Source organism: Eurosta solidaginis, chromosome 2 (genome assembly GCF_040869045.1).
Source record: "Eurosta solidaginis isolate ZX-2024a chromosome 2, ASM4086904v1, whole genome shotgun sequence".
In the NCBI taxonomy this organism is placed as follows: domain Eukaryota; kingdom Metazoa; phylum Arthropoda; class Insecta; order Diptera; family Tephritidae; genus Eurosta; species Eurosta solidaginis.
Window position 1 is genome coordinate 15,916,679 of NC_090320.1, and position 18,201 is coordinate 15,934,879.

Below are 18,201 nucleotides of genomic sequence, written 5' to 3' on the forward strand. Positions count from 1 at the left end.
TAGCTAGTGATGACATACAATTTGACGGAATAGATTATGCAAGTGTACTTTCGTGAAACTAAAGAACAGAGCAAGGATATAAGATTGGATATCGGAGGCAGATTAGGTTTTTGGGAACAAAAAATTGGTATTAAATTTAAGAAGTAGCGCTAAAGCAGTGGATATGAAATTGAAGGTATCTATTGTAGAAAGCAAACTCTTAACAAGATCTGTAACCGAGACTCAAACTGAAATTCGGAACCGAATTTGTAAACAAAGCCGAATCTGAATGTGGAGCTAAACCGTTATCAAAGCAAAACCACCAGGATTTTAACTCCGATAAAGATACTGCCAGCGGTATTAAAATCAAAAGGAGCTGCAATCAAAGTGTGAATGAATGTCTATGTATTTGCCACTCGGACACGAAACCTTAACTAAGGCCAACTGCATAGCCTCCAAAACCGCAAAGTTGTGAGCCAGGATCGAAATTATGTGCATGTTATAAATCAGTTATCACCAAAATTTAAACAGTGACTGTGCTGGTGGCGCGATAGTGGTTTAGTCGTTGATTAACAAGTAACGATGCAAGACATATGCACAAATATCCGTTAACTCTCAACGCAAATAAAAACAGCTTCCTCCGATATTGCTACGGCGGTTGCTCAGCGACTACTTAACAAAATGGAATAATAATATGTATGAAGTGAGCACAAATAATTATTTATTTGTAGCTGACGACCTCTGTTATAAATCTGTTAACGCGATATCAATAACGGAGTCGGAAGAAGCTTTAGATCTAATGTTTTCTGATAAATAAAAGAAATAACAAAAATAACACAATTTGTGTTATGAAGCCCACAGAATGCAGGTCTTCGAAAATATCTCGACTTCTAAGCAATTTCTGCGATTTTCACACTTTTCAAGGATTTTAAATGAAAGTCTCTTGTCAGACAAATTTTTGCGTGTGGTAAATCGTTTCTGCGCTACAGGCCGTCATTTTATCGCTAGTTTTCACAAGCATTTCGAATTGCCTGCCGAATAAGAGCCATGCCCAAGCCGGGAGGCGATACATTATGCTTCAAGTTTCAACTAGGGCTCGCTGGGAAAATATCTTTAAATCGATCGATTCTCCATTTGCATTTGCAGTGTCAACATTTTGTATATTTTCTGAACCCGGCCGCTACCTAGCAGACTACCTTTCTCTATGTTTCAAGGTTCCAACTGAAAGCTCAAAAAACCAATGGCAATGTTCACAATTTTGATCGAATTTTCTTACCATGCATATTGTGGAATCTGCTTGATTTAAGTTATATTTTCGCGTGTTGTGCGTGATTTGACCTGTCAACAAAACCTCGCATTGACTTCCACAGAGCTACCATGTGTTTGAAGTTTGAATTGTTTACCTCTCCGCTGAGTTACTTAATAAGTGATTTCTCAATTTTGTATTGAAAACGGGCGAATACATAAAAATTAACTTAGTTTGGTCAACATCACATCAGTAAAATTCTGGCTTTTATTTTCCTCCCTCTCGGAAAAAGTTTGAGGCTTAGGAGAATCACGAATACCTGAGCTCATTAACCCCTGAAATTCTACTTTGATTTACTAAAGCCTGGTAGTAGCTCACAATCAATTGAAAAGTTCTCATAATCTAAAACATTAAAAGTCTTTAGTTTCGGAAAGAGGTATTAGCGGAGACCAACGAAAGTGTTGGGCAGTAACTTGTTTTTTTGTTCAGATAGACTCACATTTAGTTCTAGGAAGAAAGCTACTTAAATTAAACGACCACGTCATCCATTTTGAAATATTTGAGAATCAAACTTTTAAACCTTTTAACATAGCGCACATCATTGCTATGAACGAATGCAAATTCAAGGCAAGAAGTGTGATTGTGCGAGTCGTAAACCAACTGTCTTTCATTTGTTCGCCAAACAAATTGGTTTATTCTTGATTTCACCAAATTTTCAGCGTCATACACCTGCTCAAGTAAGTACAAGCAAAATAACACAATGAAGAAGAAATGGCAAATTGGAAATATCACATATGTACGATGAAATTTTCAAAATCACTTCACTTTTTGAATTCAGACAGAATAAAAAAATTGGCTGCACCATATATTTTAATTAGAAATGAATATTTAATTTGTACCTTAACAAAACTTGTATATTTGAAAAAAAAAAATAGGTGAGTTTTATACACGGTATGACTTAAAGAATGTGTCTTCCAGAAAAAATTGCTAAAGAAGAAGTGAAAAGCGTAGTCAAAACACCTTTCTGGATATACTTAAGGGGCATGGTCTATGAAGTCGAACGTTGCTATATCAACTAGTTCTCGAGATAGTGGGTACTTATTTCTAGAACAATCAAATACTTGCATCATCAAAAGTTAATCATATAAATAAATTTTTAACAACGTAAATAAGTTTACTTTGCACTTTGAAATTTCACAGAAATTCAACTAATTTTAAAAGTACAAAAAGCACCTCAAATAGTAAAGAAGAAAAAAACTAAGTTTGGCAGCAAACTGAAAATATGCACATGACGCGTATGCACATAGAAACACACATACAGCAGCGAGCAGAAAAAAAGCATGGGAAATATTTTTTTCAAGTTTCGTTAATTATATCCTTCTATTCTTACTTCCGATATTTTAAGAAAAAACTGCTACGAACTTTCGTCAGAAACGAACGCGTACTTTGTTAGACTAAAATTGATTGAGCTATAAAACAAATATAAATTAAAAAAGTTAAAAAAATATATAAATTTTTGTTAAATTTACTCACATTTTTGAATTCTTACGAAAACGCTTTTGAGTTTGGTTTGCATAGCTGCAGATTCAGTTTCTTCTTAAAATATCAAAAATTAAAAAAAACGAATTTAGCTGACGAAGTTTGATACAAATATGCCACTGCTATTTTTTTGCTCGCTGCTGTACATCTGAATGTTAAGAGTGCTTTATCCAGTCCGTCAGTTGCATTGCCCTTTATTGTACACACATTTTGTTATTCATATTTGTTTTTGTTTTAGTTTGAGTTCTCAACAATGCCATAATAAAAGCTTCAATTAAAACTTGCACGAAATCAAAGGTAGACAAATAACACTGCGGTCGTTTGGGCAGACGACGAAACAATAAAATTTGTTGTAAAAGAAAGAAACATGCAGATGAAGGAAGTTGACGAACAAGGATTTCATATGTACGAGTATTGTATGAGTGTGTTTGCAACTTTATATGAGCTTTATTAACTATCTGCGATGACGGCATGATGCCAATGGCTTTGCGGACTGAGGTTATAATGGAATTTGTGATGAGCTTATAGTTGATAGATGGAGAAAAAAGAGGAGATAGGGGCGATACCTGTGCTATATGAGAAATGGCAGAGTTATGACTGTAGTGGTGACTGCGGATTAAATTAAATGAAATTGAATGAAGTGATGTAACTTGAAACAAATAAAAAGAAAGCACAAAACGTTATAGCAAAACATAGCGCTACTTCGTGTTACATAACATGACATAAAGTAACATAACACAGCATAATATAGCATTACATTATATTATATAACATGTCATGACATGCCTGAAGATGCCTTGCACCCTACACTTGAGGTTACACTGGACAATTTACTGCCTACGATTAATTTCATGGAAGTGTTATGTCGTTCTCGTTCGAGATGTTTTAAAAAGGCTAACTTTGATTTGCTTAATCAACTGTTAGCTTCCCACGATTGGTCTGACCTTTATGCTTGTACTGATGTTGAGGCTGCCACGTCTATTTTTTATAGTTACCTAAGTGACTTTATTAATCGTTGCGTTCCGGTTCATTTTGTGAAGGCTAAGAGTAGTAAACCACCTTGGTTCTCGAGGCAACTTGCTAACCTGAACAATATTAAATCGAGGCTCTACAAGCGTTTTAAAAGATCTGGTTATTCTGAAGATTTTTCTAAATATTTAGATGCCCGTTCCAATTTCCAACGCCTGAATCAAAACTGCTACAAGTCGTATTTAACAAGATGCAAAATTGAGTTTTTTAACAATCCTAAAAAATTTTACGGGTTTGTTAATTCAAAGCGCAGATCTTCGGGATTTCCATCATCTTTGTCTTTGGGTGGCGAGAATGCTAGCCTTGGCCATGATATTGCCGACTTATTCGCAGAATTTTTCAAATCGACCTATTCGTCAACCTATACCCAAACCGGTAGTTATCCGTTCGAGATAGTTAGTTCTAACTGTATTCTCAATCCAGTCATTGATAGTGCCACTGTACTTCAGAGTTTTTTAGCTCTGAAACCGATTTTTTCTCCAGAGCCCGATGGTATTCCTGGCTGTATGCTTAAGTTCTGTGCTGTGAACTTAACAGAACCGATCGTAAAATTGTTCAATTTATCTTTGCAATCGGTGTCATTTCCATCAATTTGGAAACAGTCATTTATCATACCTCTGCACAAGAAGGGTAGTAGATCTAATATTGAGAATTATAGGGGAATTGCTAAGCTTTCAGCTATTCCTAAAACCTTTGAACAAATAATTACCTGTCAGCTTCAACATTCGTGTACTTCCATATTATCACCCTTTCAGCATGGGTTTGTGAGATGTAGGTCAATCACCACAAACCTACTTGAGTTTACCTCTTTAGTTCGGGATGGTTTTTTGGCTTGCAAGCAAACTGATGTGATTTATACGGATTTTAGTAAAGCTTTTGATTCAGTGAATCACGAACTTCTGATTCTGAAGCTTGATTTACTGGGCTTTCCGAAGAGTCTGACTTCATGGCTCTCAAGCTATCTTTCTAATAGAACCCAAAAGGTGCTTTATAAAAATATTATTTCAAAATCAATTAATGTTACCTCTGGTGTATCTCAGGGCAGTCATTTAGGCCCATTGCTTTTTACTCTTTTTATAAATGATCTGCCACAGATTTTGAATCATTCACGAGCTCTAATGTATGCCGATGATGTAAAAATTTGCTATACATGCTTGCCTTCGGAGTTAACTCGCTCAAATCCACTTCAGGTTGATTTGGACTTATTTCAACGCTGGTGTACAATAAATGCATTAGTTCTCAACTGTTCCGAATGTAAGTTCATGACATTTCATCGCGTGAAGCCTGTCCTGTCGTCTTATGCACTTTATGGAGCGTATATCTTCGATTAACGATTTAGGGGTTCTGTTTGACTCGAAACTGAGCTTCAACTCACATATTTCAGCTATTACTAATAAAGCAATGGGTACCCTTGGTTTTGTGAAACGCTGGGCTAAGGAGTTCAAGGATCCGTATCTGACCAAAGTCCTCTACACTTCGCTGGTCCGCCCAATACTTGAGTATTGCTAGTGTGTTTGGTGTCCATTATATATTACTCATATAAAGCGTATTGAGTCTGTGCAGAAACAATTTTTAATTTTTGCTCTACGGGCCTTTAACTGGGACTCAAATCTTCATCTTCCGTCTTATAGAAGTAGACTTCTTCTCATTAATTTGCCAACTCTGGAAAATCGTAGAATATTACTCGGGGTAATGTTCCTGCATAAGCTAATTCTAGGTGAGGTTGACTCCTCTGAGCTGCTAAGTCGATTGAGCTTTGCAGTTCCTGCTAGGACGTCCAGACACTACGTGCCCTTCCATTTACCCCTGTGTCGTAGAAATTTTGGCAAAAATGATCCTATACGTGTTTGGTGCTCGTACTATAACGACTTGTATAATTGCATTAGTATCGAATGTTCGTTTGTTGCCTTACGCAATGGTATACTTTTCAGTCTCAACTGATATCTTAAAGTTTATTTGTTTAATTTGTAATGATAGTTTAATTTTAGTTCTTGTTCAATGTTAAAAGAAATTGTAAATTTTTAATTTATTCCATTTTTAATTCTATACTTGTATATATTTTTACGCTATCTTTTTTTTTATGTTACTTTCCTTTGTATTTTGTTAGTCGACCACTCTTGTTAGTTGACTTTAAATAATTAACAAAATAAATAAATAAATAAATAAATAATATAAGAAACATTGCGTAACATAACAAAGCATAACATAACAGTACAACACATAACATAATATAACATAAAATAACATAACACAACATGGCATAGTATACCATTACATTACATTATATAACATGATTTGACATAACATAAGAAAGCATAACATAACATAACATTACAACACATAATATAACATAACATAAAACAACATAGCATAACATAGAAAAGCATAAAAAATATTATAAACACAACATAACATAGCATAACATAAAATAAGATAATATAACATAATCTAAATGTGAAAAAAATCTAAATAATACCAGCATATCCAAGATACCTCAAGAATTACATAAAATAAAGCGCAGGTAATTTATAAATATGTATGTATAATATAACATGACCTAGATTTTATTTACATAGGTTGTCAGGTTTCGTTGTGAAAAGTTTGAAAACAACAAGTAAACCGTTCACAGTTTAGAACGCATATCCCTCAACAGCGACGAAACTACAACGGCGGGACTGAACAGATTCTTTCTTGGATGACAGTAAGCACTTCATATTGTCCTCTTTTAGCGGAAGATTTAACTTTTTAAGCTAGAACGCCAGATAGCAAATCTCTCGGTTCCGTTAACTTTCTCTCTAGATAGCAATGAACCATCTCGGTTCGTCAATTTCGCCATTATTTTTATTGATGAACTCGTTTATAATCCTTCTGTCATGCGTGGACTTCCTTTAAGAATTTCCACACATTATTCATATCATTAAGTACTATCCCGTCTGAAGCGACCTGGAGGAGGGATGGTAGGACGGGCCAGTAGGGAGACACTCTTGCCGTGCCCCGACATTAAAGCAACTTCAGTAGCCGCTCTAAATCTCCTTCCTCACTGATTTAGCGGCAGTTCTGTATAAAGACTCGGTTTGATAGCTTGATTTACTAGACATTCAAGCAGCGCTCATGGTACATAAATCCACCATCGCATCGTCTAAGGTCGTCATACTCTCGAAACTTCAGGAAGATGTTCCGTATAACATACCAGCAGGTTTATAGACTCAAAGAAATGGTTACTTCAGAGTTTGCAGTAGTTTTACAACAGACAACAACAATTGGCGGTCCCGGGTTTTTTGTAACCGCCCAGCACAGCAACAAACATAATAGCGGAATTTACTCAGTGAGCAGGTGTGCACATCTTTTACGCTGCACAATTTTTTTTTTGCAAATTTTGGTTACCTAAAAATAATGGTCCGAGTCTACATTTAAACCTTTCCAACCTTTTCGGCCTCTGTTACTTCACCTGCGCCTTAAATTATGCTGCAATACAATTTGCAGTAATCTAGTGCTTGGTAAACATCTCACAGCTGGGCAGCAACAGCAAATCACACCGCTGGTGTTGACCAAACAGAGAAATTCACTAGGTTGCCAAAAGCAAGCAGCTCAATTCTCAACTCATTTGTAAGGAAGTATGGATAAGTTGGCACTTCATTTTTCGCAAGTCAATCAGGTGAGTTTGGTGCTTTGTTAAAGGCAACCTGATCTCCATTCCTTACTGCTTGCATGGAAGGTTTGCTGTCTTAGGACGGCTACTGGCCCTCATCACCATGGATTCGGCTGCCTTTATGGCGCACGTTACCTCATTCAACGGTTTTCGGAGTTACAGCTGGTACATCTTCGGCTTTCGTTCCCCCGCCATGCAGTCATGAAGGTCATCCACTAACCGGGACTCGTCGTAGGCAAGCTTTGGTGAGTGGATAAAGTCCAATGTGACACAAACAGCGTTAAAAATTACACAACGAAGAATGGAGCAGTCGTGAGGCTGGGGGATAGAGCGCCGGTTTCAGTACCAGTGTTTCTGTAGATACGAAGCTTAGCTGAAGAAAAATTTTCTAGTTTCATTCGTTGTCAGTATTCGTATTTTTTGTTTGTTTGTTAATTAATAAAAAAGCGATATTAAACTAAATCAAAACACAGATTTAAGTCTAGCTGTGAGCGAAGTCAACCGTAAACAAGCATTGGCATATTGGATTTGTATAAATATGCGATAAAAACTAAAATTGTTTAACTTCAAATGGATTAAATGTTAAAGTTACAATTTTGCAGTATAATCCATAAATAAAGCATAAGTAGAAATTCAATGAGATTAAAATAGTATGCGGTGAATGCTGTGATTTCACACTGAAATAAATTCCAATTGTTTAGAAAAAAAACCAAAAATTTTTTTTATGCAAATCATTATAAAAAAAGTGCATTAAAATCATTGCAAAATGCATGTTTTATTAATTTGGTCTCAATTTCCTTTAAAAAAATGGGTAAAAATTTAAAAAATAGTAAAGTAAATAGTAATAAAAATCAGCTTTCATTTATTTGCCTTCGCATTTACATTTTCATATTCATTTTGAAAACTTTGTGGTTTTACTTGGCATTTCCTACAAATTGGCATTCCAGTTGAGTTTGGTTTTTGCTTTTACATTTGAAAACTCGGTAAATGAAATATATAGATATCGATATCATATATATATTTGCAGATACATACATATGTGTTGTCTTTATGTTTGTGCATTAGACTGTGCAGAAAAAATTAGCAAAAGTTCGTCCTTAAATTATAAGCTTATGTTGATGTGTGTCTTTTTTCATTTGTGTAAAAATTTTTATACTCAGTTGAGCAGAGCTCACAGAGTATATTAAGTTTGATTGGATAACGGTTGGTTGTACATATATAAAGGAATCGAGATAGATATAGACTTCCATATATCAAAATAATCAGGATCGAAAAAAATTTTGATTGAGCCATGTCCGTCCGTCCGTCCGTCCGTCCGCCCGTTAACACGATAACTTGAGTAAATTTTGAGGTATCTTGATGAAATTTGGTATGTAGGTTCCTGAGCACTCATCTCAGATCGCTATTTAAAATGAACGATATCGGACTATAACCACGCCCACTTTTTCGATATCGAAAATTTCGAAAAACCGAAAAAGTGCGATAACTCATTACAAAAGACAGATAAAGCGACGAAACTTGGTAGATGGGTTGAACTTATGACGCAGAATAGAAAATTAGTAAGATTTTGGACAATGGGCGTGGCACCGCCCACTTTTACAAGAAGGTAATTTAAAAGTTTTGCAAGCTGTAATTTGGCAGTCGTTGAAGATATCATGATGAAATTTGGCAGGAACGTTACTACTATTACTGTATATGTGCTAAATAAAAATTAGCAAAATTGGATGAAGAACACGCCCACTTTTTAAAAAAAAATTTTTTTAAATTCAAATTTTAACAAAAAATTTAATATCTTTACTGTATATAAGTAAATTAAGTCAAAATTCAACTCCAGTAATGATATGATGCAACAAAATACAAAAATAAAAGAAAATTTCAAAATGGGCGTGGCTCCGCCCATTTTCATTTAGTTTGTCTAGAATACTTTTATTGCCATAAGTCGAACAAAAATTTACCAATCCTTCTCAAATTTGGTAGGAGCATAGATTCTATGACGGTAACTGTTCTCTGTGAAAATGGGCGAAATCGGTGGAAGCCACGCCCAGTTTTTATACACAGTCCACCGTCTGTCCTTCCGCTCGGCCATTAACACAATAACTTGAGCAAAATCCGATATATCTTTACTAAACTTATCCCACGTACTTACCTGAGCTCACTTTTTCTTGGTATAAAAAATGGGCGAAATCTGACCATAACCACGCCCACTTTATCGATATCGAAAATTACGAAAAATGAAAAAAATGCCATAATTCTATACCAAACACGAAAAAAGGGATGAAACATGGTAACTGGATTGGTTTATTGACGCAAAATATAACTTTGGAAAAACCTTTGTAAAATGGGTGTGACACCTACCATATTAAGTAGAAGAAAATGAAAAAGTTCTACAAGGCGAAATCAACAGCCCTTGGAATCTTGGCAGGAATACTGTTAGTGGTATTGCATATATAAATAAATTAGCAGTACCCGACAGATGATTTTCTGGATCACCTAGTCCACATTTTGGTCGATATCGCGAGAACGCCTTCACATATACATCTAAGGGCCACTCGCTTTTAAAACCCTCATTAATACCTTTAATTTGATATCCATATCGTACAAAAACATACCAGAGTCACCCCTGTCCCACCCTAATGGGGATATCTCGGAAAGGCGTCCACCTATAGACCTAATGCCCCCTCCCTCTTAAAATGCTCAGTAACACCTTTCGTTTGATACCCATATCGTACAAACATTCTAGAGTCACCCCTGGCCCACCCTAATGGCGATATCTCGAAAAGGCGTCCACCTATAGACCTAGTGTCCACTCCCTCTTAAAATGCTCAGTAACACCTTTCGTTTGATACCCATATCGTACAAACATTCTAGAGTCACCCCTGGCCCACCCTAATGGCGATATCTCGAAAAGGCGTCCACCTATAGACCTAATGCCCACTCCCTCTTAAAATGCTCAGTAACAGCTTTCGTTTGATACCCATATCGTACAAACATTCTAGAGTCACACCTGGCCCACCCTAATGGCGATATTTCGAAAAGGCGTCCACCTATAGAACTAAGGATTACTCCCTTTTAAAATACTCATTACCACCTTTCATTTGATACCCATATCGTACAAACACATTCTAGAGTCACCCTGGCCCACCCTAATGGCGATATCTCGAAAAGGCGTCCACCTATAGACCTAATGTCCACTCCCTCTTAAAATGCTCAGTAACACCTTTCGTTTGATACCCATATCGTACAAACATTCTAGAGTCACCCCTGGCCCACCCTAATGGCGATATCTCGAAAAGGCGTCCACCTATAGACCTAATGTCCACTCCCTCTTAAAATGCTCAGTAACACCTTTCGTTTGATACCCATATCGTACAAACATTCTAGAGTCACCCCTGTCCCACCCTAATGGCGATATCTCGAAAAGGCGTCCACCTATAGACCTAATGCCCACTCCCTCTTAAAATGCTCAGTAACACCTTTCGTTTGATACCCATATCGTACAAACATTCTAGAGTCACACCTGGCCCACCATAATGGCGATATCTCGAAAAGGCGTCCACCTATAGAACTAAGGATTACTCCCTTTTAAAATACTCATTACCACCTTTCATTTGATACCCATATCGTCCAAACACATTCTAGAGTCACCCTGGCCCACCCTAATGGCGATATCTCGAAAAGGCGTCCACCTATAGACCTAATGCCCACTCCCTCTTAAAATGCTCAGTAACACCTTTCGTTTGATACCCATACCGTACAAACATTCTAGAGTCACCCTTGGTCCAGCTTTATGGCGATATCTCGAAAAGGCGTCCACCTATAGAACAAAGGATTACTCCCTTTTAAAATACTCATTACCACCTTTCATTTGATACCCATATCGTACAAACACATTCTAGAGTCACCCCTGGCCCACCCTAATGGCGATATCTCGAAAAGGCGTCCACCTATAGACCTAATGCCCACTCCCTCTTAAAATGCTCAGTAACACCTTTCGTTTGATACCCATATCGTACAAACATTCTAGAGTCACCCCTGGCCCACCCTAATGGCGATATCTCGAAAGGGCGTCCACCTTTAAAATACTCATTACCACCTTTCATTTGATACCCATATCGTACAAACACATTCTAGAGTCACCCCTGGCCCACCCTAATGGCGATATCTCGAAAAGGCGTCCACCTATAGACCTAATGCCCACTCCCTCTTAAAATGCTCAGTAACACCTTTCGTTTGATACCCATATCGTACAAACATTCTAGAGTCACCCCTGGCCCACCCTAATGGCGATATCTCGAAAGGGCGTCCACCTATAGACCTAATGCCCACTCCCTCTTAAAATGCTCAGTAACACCTTTCGTTTGATGCACATATCGTACAGACACCCCTGGTGGAACACCCCCTATGGAACTAAGGATCACTCCTTTTTAAAATACTCATTAACAGCTTTCATTTGATACCCATATCGTACAAACACATTATAGAATCACCCCTGGTCCACCTTAATGGGGACATCTCGAAAAGGCGTCCACCGATAGACCTAAGGCCCACTCCCTCTTAAAATGCTCAGTAACACCTTTCATTTGATACCCATATCGTACAAACAAGTTCTAGAGTCAGCCCTGGTCTACCTTTATGGCGATATCCCTAAATGGCGTTCATCCATAGAACTATGGCCTACTCTCTCTTAAAATACTCTTTAATACCTTTCATTTGATACACATGTTATACAACCACATTCCAGGGTTACCCCAGATTGATTTTCTTTATTTTGTCTCCATAGCTCTCAACTGAGTATGTTATGTTCGGTTACACCCGAACTTAGCCTTCCTTACTTGTTTTGTTTCAACTTGGCTTTTGCCATTCTAGAAACCCTGTATTCTTTTCTGACGTCTTTTTGCTTGTTTTGGATGAGAGTCGCGTTGTTACACTTAAGAATACTTCTTGTTTCATCAATCTATTCGAAAATGACTGTGGGAAGACATCAAAACGACGTCAGTGCGTGGCCAGTCTTAAATGCTCTTTTTCACATTTTTTTCTGATTTCAAACCGGCGGTACCCAAAATATATTATCTGATCCTCAACAAATAATATTTTAAATCTTTCGGTGAAAGATACCATTTTCCGCCCGGCGGTTTGTAATCGGATTTTTTTCTTAATTCAGGGCCGATCTAGTATTCACAGGCTAGGGTGGACCTTATTAACCAATTTTATTCGATCTATCCCCTCAAAAAGAAAATACTAAGGTCAAACATTTCATTTATAAATTTTGGTACCGATTGGAAACGCATAAGGCGTGACGCACAGTGATCAAAATTAAAATTTCTCTATGGAGACTCAAAAAATAATAATTCCAACAAAGTAAATTAGCGTCGAGAGAACCCTTCCTCACCCATGAGGAGCGTTCGATTCATGTGGCGCTGATGCAGGAACTATGGCTCTCATTGAGAGGAAAAGTTTCGGGACTCAGAGCGCGCGGATTTGGCAATCGGAAGGAAGAGCGCTAGCTCCAGTCATGGTAAGAAAACAGCTGTACTCATATATACTGCCCAATTAAATTACTGAGAATTTTGACGTGCTGACCGTCGAGCAGTAGAATTAGCAGACATTTATACTAGCATTTAACAATATGGTCCGTAATGTAAAGGCAAAACTGCGGAAATCAAGAGACTAGTATAAGGGGAAAGTCGTAAACAGCGGTTGTTCATAAGCACGGATGCAGATGAGCACCACAATGCGTTGGGGGAGGATATACATATGATAGAGGCGAGCCTCTACCTGCTGCAAGGGAGTTTGCAAATAGGCAACAGGGTTAGTATCCTTACATTCATTGGTCCAAAGTACAGCAATGTTCTTGTTATAATATTGAGCTCTGAACACGATGTATCAAGGTTTGATCGGATGGACCTTAATAGATCATGTGTATCAGCTTCAGCAAAGCTCCCTTAAGAGGGTAGAGAATGGAGAAAACTTAAGACACTCTAGGTCAACGAGCTGGACCAAATCGTTTGTTCGATACATATGGACTACTCTAATGTATATATGTAGATACATTCACACATATATTAACTTTTTTTCAATGCAATTACAATTTTATTATGCAATATTTTAGGTACATTTTCTCATTTTTAATGCAATTGGTTTTCTGTTTAAAATTTTTCGGTTTAGTTCTATTTAATTTGTTGCTTTGTGGTAAATGTGGTTAGAATTCGCAATTTTATCAATTATTTGCATGAATGTTTAACATACCTAATATTAGGGGATTTTCTTTTTTTTTTGGAAAATTTGTTTTTGTGAAATTTTGTTTGTTTTTTGAAGTTCGAAGTGAACTGGTGGAAAAAGGCAGCTGTTATATAAAGATATTCTAGCAAATCCCTGGTGGTGAAATCATGTCGAAAATTCAGTTGAATGTATTTGTTAAACTTACATCAAATTAATTTGCTTCGCAGAAATATTGGATAAAATGAAAGTAACTTTGGAATTAAGCTTAATTTTAATTAGTTGAAAAGCTAGCAAGTTAATTCAATTACATACTTACATACATATATGCATGTCTAATATTTTTCCATTTTTTTACCAGAATTTATTGACACATGTTTATTTTTGAGTTTAATTTCTTAGGTAGAGAATTAAAAACATCCAGATAGGATATTAAATTTGAGCTGATTTTAAACTTTTTTAAACAGGTGTTCAGAAAAAGAATAAAATAGTCTCATTGCAAACGAAAATAAAAATATAAGCAAACTAATGTGTATACTTGTACGCTACTACGCTAATACGTTGGCACGCTTGCGGTAACACGCCTATATACTACTCCTATTACGCTCCTATGTGTTTACATTTGGTCCATACATCTACGACAATGACTATAGTTTTGTCTATGACAGTGACTGCAACTTCTACACTAATACGCTTCTATTCTAGTACGTACTTAAACTAGAAAGCTTAAACTTTAGTCCGCTTTTGTGCTTACACCCAACTACGCTTATATGATACTGGCGTTATATAAGATGATTTGCTACGAATTGCTTATATGATTTCCATCACTAACTAACAACGTGTAGAGGGGGTTTCTTATGACACTTGAAAGTTAAGTGCATTCATACATAAAGAGGCGAAAATGATCATTGTCAAGGAATATACTGCCATGCCCACGCACTTCTTTCTGGAAACCATATTAACAGACAACTGCTTAGTCCAGACTCTACTCTATGAAAATTGTGGTTCATTTCCCAAAGCATTATGACATTCAAGTCGGGTAAGGTTTTTGATTCTTCAGATGCGGAGAGCCCCATTGCCAGGGAAAAAACAGATATAAGCCAGAGAGAAGCCCATTGCCAGAGACAAAACAGTTATTAGCTAGAGAGAAGCATGTCACTCGACTTTAATCCGGGTGTAATAATGAAATAAACTTTTATCTACACAGTGGATCCTGGATTCGTAAGACCTCTGTAATTTAATTTTGCTGACGATTCTACGAGTGATTGCGGCTTTTGAGCAGGCTGCTCTAACGACAACCACATAAGTGCAGTTGATAGATAATCAGGATCTTTCGACCTTTCAATTAACTTGACGTTTTTTCGGTACCAATGATCTAAGATGTGCGAGAAAGTTGAAGAGATATTTGTACATAGTTGTATATGCTATATAGATACAAGTAACACGGGAGCTGGTGTACTTGATGATTTTTGGGCTCGTCTCTCCTAACCGCATTCTACATACCGGTCACTGCATAGTTCGCATACCAATTTTTCAGCTCCAGCAAGTTATATTAGTGCACGAGTAGGGGATTGGTGTTGCCCAGTGAGTGTGCTACTACTATTAATTGCTAGTAGTCTTCTAGGCCATCATCAATTATAGTCAGCAAGAATCGTCCACTCTTGGTATTCCTTGTTTTACCGAAGGTACCCAACATACCCTCCCGACCTGTTATCAGTAATAATATAAACAGCTATCACCCCGATCTCTGCAGTTTTTTCGCCTCGCGAAGCCTGGCATTGTCACCGCCCAAATCATCAGCGATCTTGTTTACAACAAGGACACGGCAAATATCGATGATATTGAACATCCGCGTTGATGGCATTACGCTACCGACTGTCTTAGTTGTACCTTAAATCCACAGCCGTAATAAAATCCTCAAATCTCTTGCCCGGAGCACTTGGGGTAGAGACAAAGAAATGTTTATTACCACTTACAACGCAATTGACCGGCCGATGGCATGCTATGCGTCCCTAATGTTACTCACTGGAAGAAAGACAGGCCCACCAAAACACTGCCCTCGGATCACCACCTACACAACGAGGCAAGAGTAATACCTATTAGGGAGAGAAATGAAATGCTGAAAAACAGTTTCTGTTGAATACCCAGAAACTTGGGCATCCCAACAGACATTTGATTGATGAGGCCAGGGGCTTAGTGGGTCATCATATTGCCAATGTATACGGTTTAAAGGCTTTCAAAGTCAATGAAGTACTTAATTCAGTACTATTTTCAATACACAAAATATTTCAAATAAAACTTCACACTCACCTAATTCCCTTGGTCTCGCATAAATGTAGCTCACCAAAAACACCACAACCCAGCTTCTCAACTATCACCAATGATTGTCGTGGAAATTCTTGCACCTGAAAATTGGCCTGCTCTTCGTTGACATCAACGCCAACACCAACATCACAAACAACACCATTGCCAGTCATGTCCAGATTATAATGATGCGGTTTTGTAGCATTTAATGTGGCTGCCGAACTTGAATAACCATATCCGCCACCCGTCGGTGTTGTTGAACTTGATGCAAGACTTGCTGTTGTTGAAGCGAGACTACCACTCCCACCACCAATACTGCCATTGGGTAATGTATTGCATGCACCAGCTCCAGCAGCTCCTACACCACCACTACTAATACCACCTGCTAGAGCAGTATGTGAACCATTATTGGCGGCATTTGCTTTGCAAATCGCTGTGGTTGCATATTTGTCATTGCTGGTCGAGCCCAACATTGGCGGCAAAGGTGGTATGGGTGGTGCACAATGTGTGGTTGCATGCGTTGAATTGGATGCTGGTGGTGGCGGTGGTTGAGAATGTTGATGTTGCAATTGTTGCAACTTTTGACTGGCAGTTGATAATTTGGATTGGAACATGCTGTTGAGGGTATTGCGTGCGCTGGTGCTGTAGTTGCTGCTACCACCACCACCGCCACCTCCGGTGCCGTAAATCGAATTTGTCTTTTGTGCGCTGGGCAGTAGATCTTGCATATGCGGTACAGCATATTCTTGGCATACAATGTCGGGTACATCTGTAAAGAGAAGGAGAAGAGTTGATGAAAGTTAGAGTGGATTTATAGAGAAAGGGGGCTTTAATGCATAACAAGCTTAATTTCCAATCTATATAATTGAATAACACTGATCAGCTATTGAGCTTCTGCTTCTCAATCGGAAAAATTGCTACACTTGAAAGACTTGAGGCTAAAGTAATCTATATTTATTGGAGTTTGTCTTTTTAAAAATGGCAGAAATTTCTAGGTAAGTGCTAATTAGTGCCGTTCTTGAACTGGGACTTGAGCCATATTCTGCGTTATTTAGATTCAAAACCATATTGTGGCGATTACTTTAGCTAATCAGCTACTTAAGCGAGCTTGTGAAAATGTAAAACCGCCGTAAAGCTCTCTACGTGAAGCTTCCTCACATTCTACTAGCCCATTGCTTCTTCTGATTTGGATAACGCATCGCGCATACGAAATAATCAGAGGAGGTGTGAATATCTTGTTATTATCGACAAAAAATTGGTGCACTTGTGCCGTGAGGGCCACGTCACTGTGCGTGGGGAGCCACACTGTTGTCTCTTCACTTACGGACGGAGGTCAATAATCACTTAATTTTTCATAAAATCTAACGATCACTAAGCCGTTCTTCCTTGCCTATGTTCAAGATCAATCACATCTTATTTAAAGGCAGCTTTTGATCTGAAACTCGTTCATCCGCCGCACCTTCAACCTGTTTTTCGAGATGGCCTGGAAGCTCTTGGTTGCAAATATAAGCATCTACTTTTATGCTCTCTCCAAAAATCAAACCTTGCACTCTTTAAACTTCTAAAAACTCGTTCATTCTCGAAGCATGAGAGATTGTTTGCCGTGCTTCGCCGATGACTCAAAAACCGTACAAAGCACAACATTTTATTAGGAACATATCTACGATTTTGACAGTGAGTAAAAATGCTTGGAAGTTAAAATAATTGGATGCTGTACCTTAAAATGACGACTTCTAGAATTACGTCAGGACATATGTAATAATTTATAAAGACCCCAAAAAGACACAAACTAGGCAAATTTTCTTTAATAATAAATCATATATCGAAGGGCTCTATAAATAACATTATATAGGCAAATAAGATCCAGAAATTTAAGAAAATTATTCAAAATATGGACAAACCGCGATGCAGAAAAACTCGGAATAAGGACAGAAAAAAATACTGTAACGAAGTAAAAGAATTTTTGATTGTTATCGGTTCGAATCACTGAAAAATTCGAAATGTCTTTCATACACCAGGGCAATGGTACTAGAATTTCAAAATTTAAAGTATTCGCGACTTCACTTTAAACTTTTTAAAATCAAATTGATGGAATGATTACCTAAGTTTTCACTGCTTATATACCTCTCAGTTGGTTCGTTATAATATTCTCGCAGGGTCTAGACTTTTGACGAACATTCTTTTCGAATAGTTGCTTATTAACTTCTCGTTCTCTTGCTCTCATATTCGCTGTGTCTAA

The 18,201-nt window shown here is 37.5% G+C and overlaps 1 protein-coding gene across 1 annotated transcript in view; it reads right to left on the reverse strand.

Annotated features, from left to right (window-relative positions):
• The window catches only part of LOC137239342 (discoidin domain-containing receptor 2-like), a 500,380-nt gene that overhangs the window by 311,006 nt on the left and 171,173 nt on the right, over positions 1 to 18,201 (reverse strand). The window contains exon 11 of the mRNA XM_067764529.1: positions 15,969 to 16,731. Coding sequence (XP_067620630.1) covers positions 15,969 to 16,731 — 763 coding nt within the window. The remainder of the gene's footprint in view (positions 1 to 15,968; positions 16,732 to 18,201) is intronic.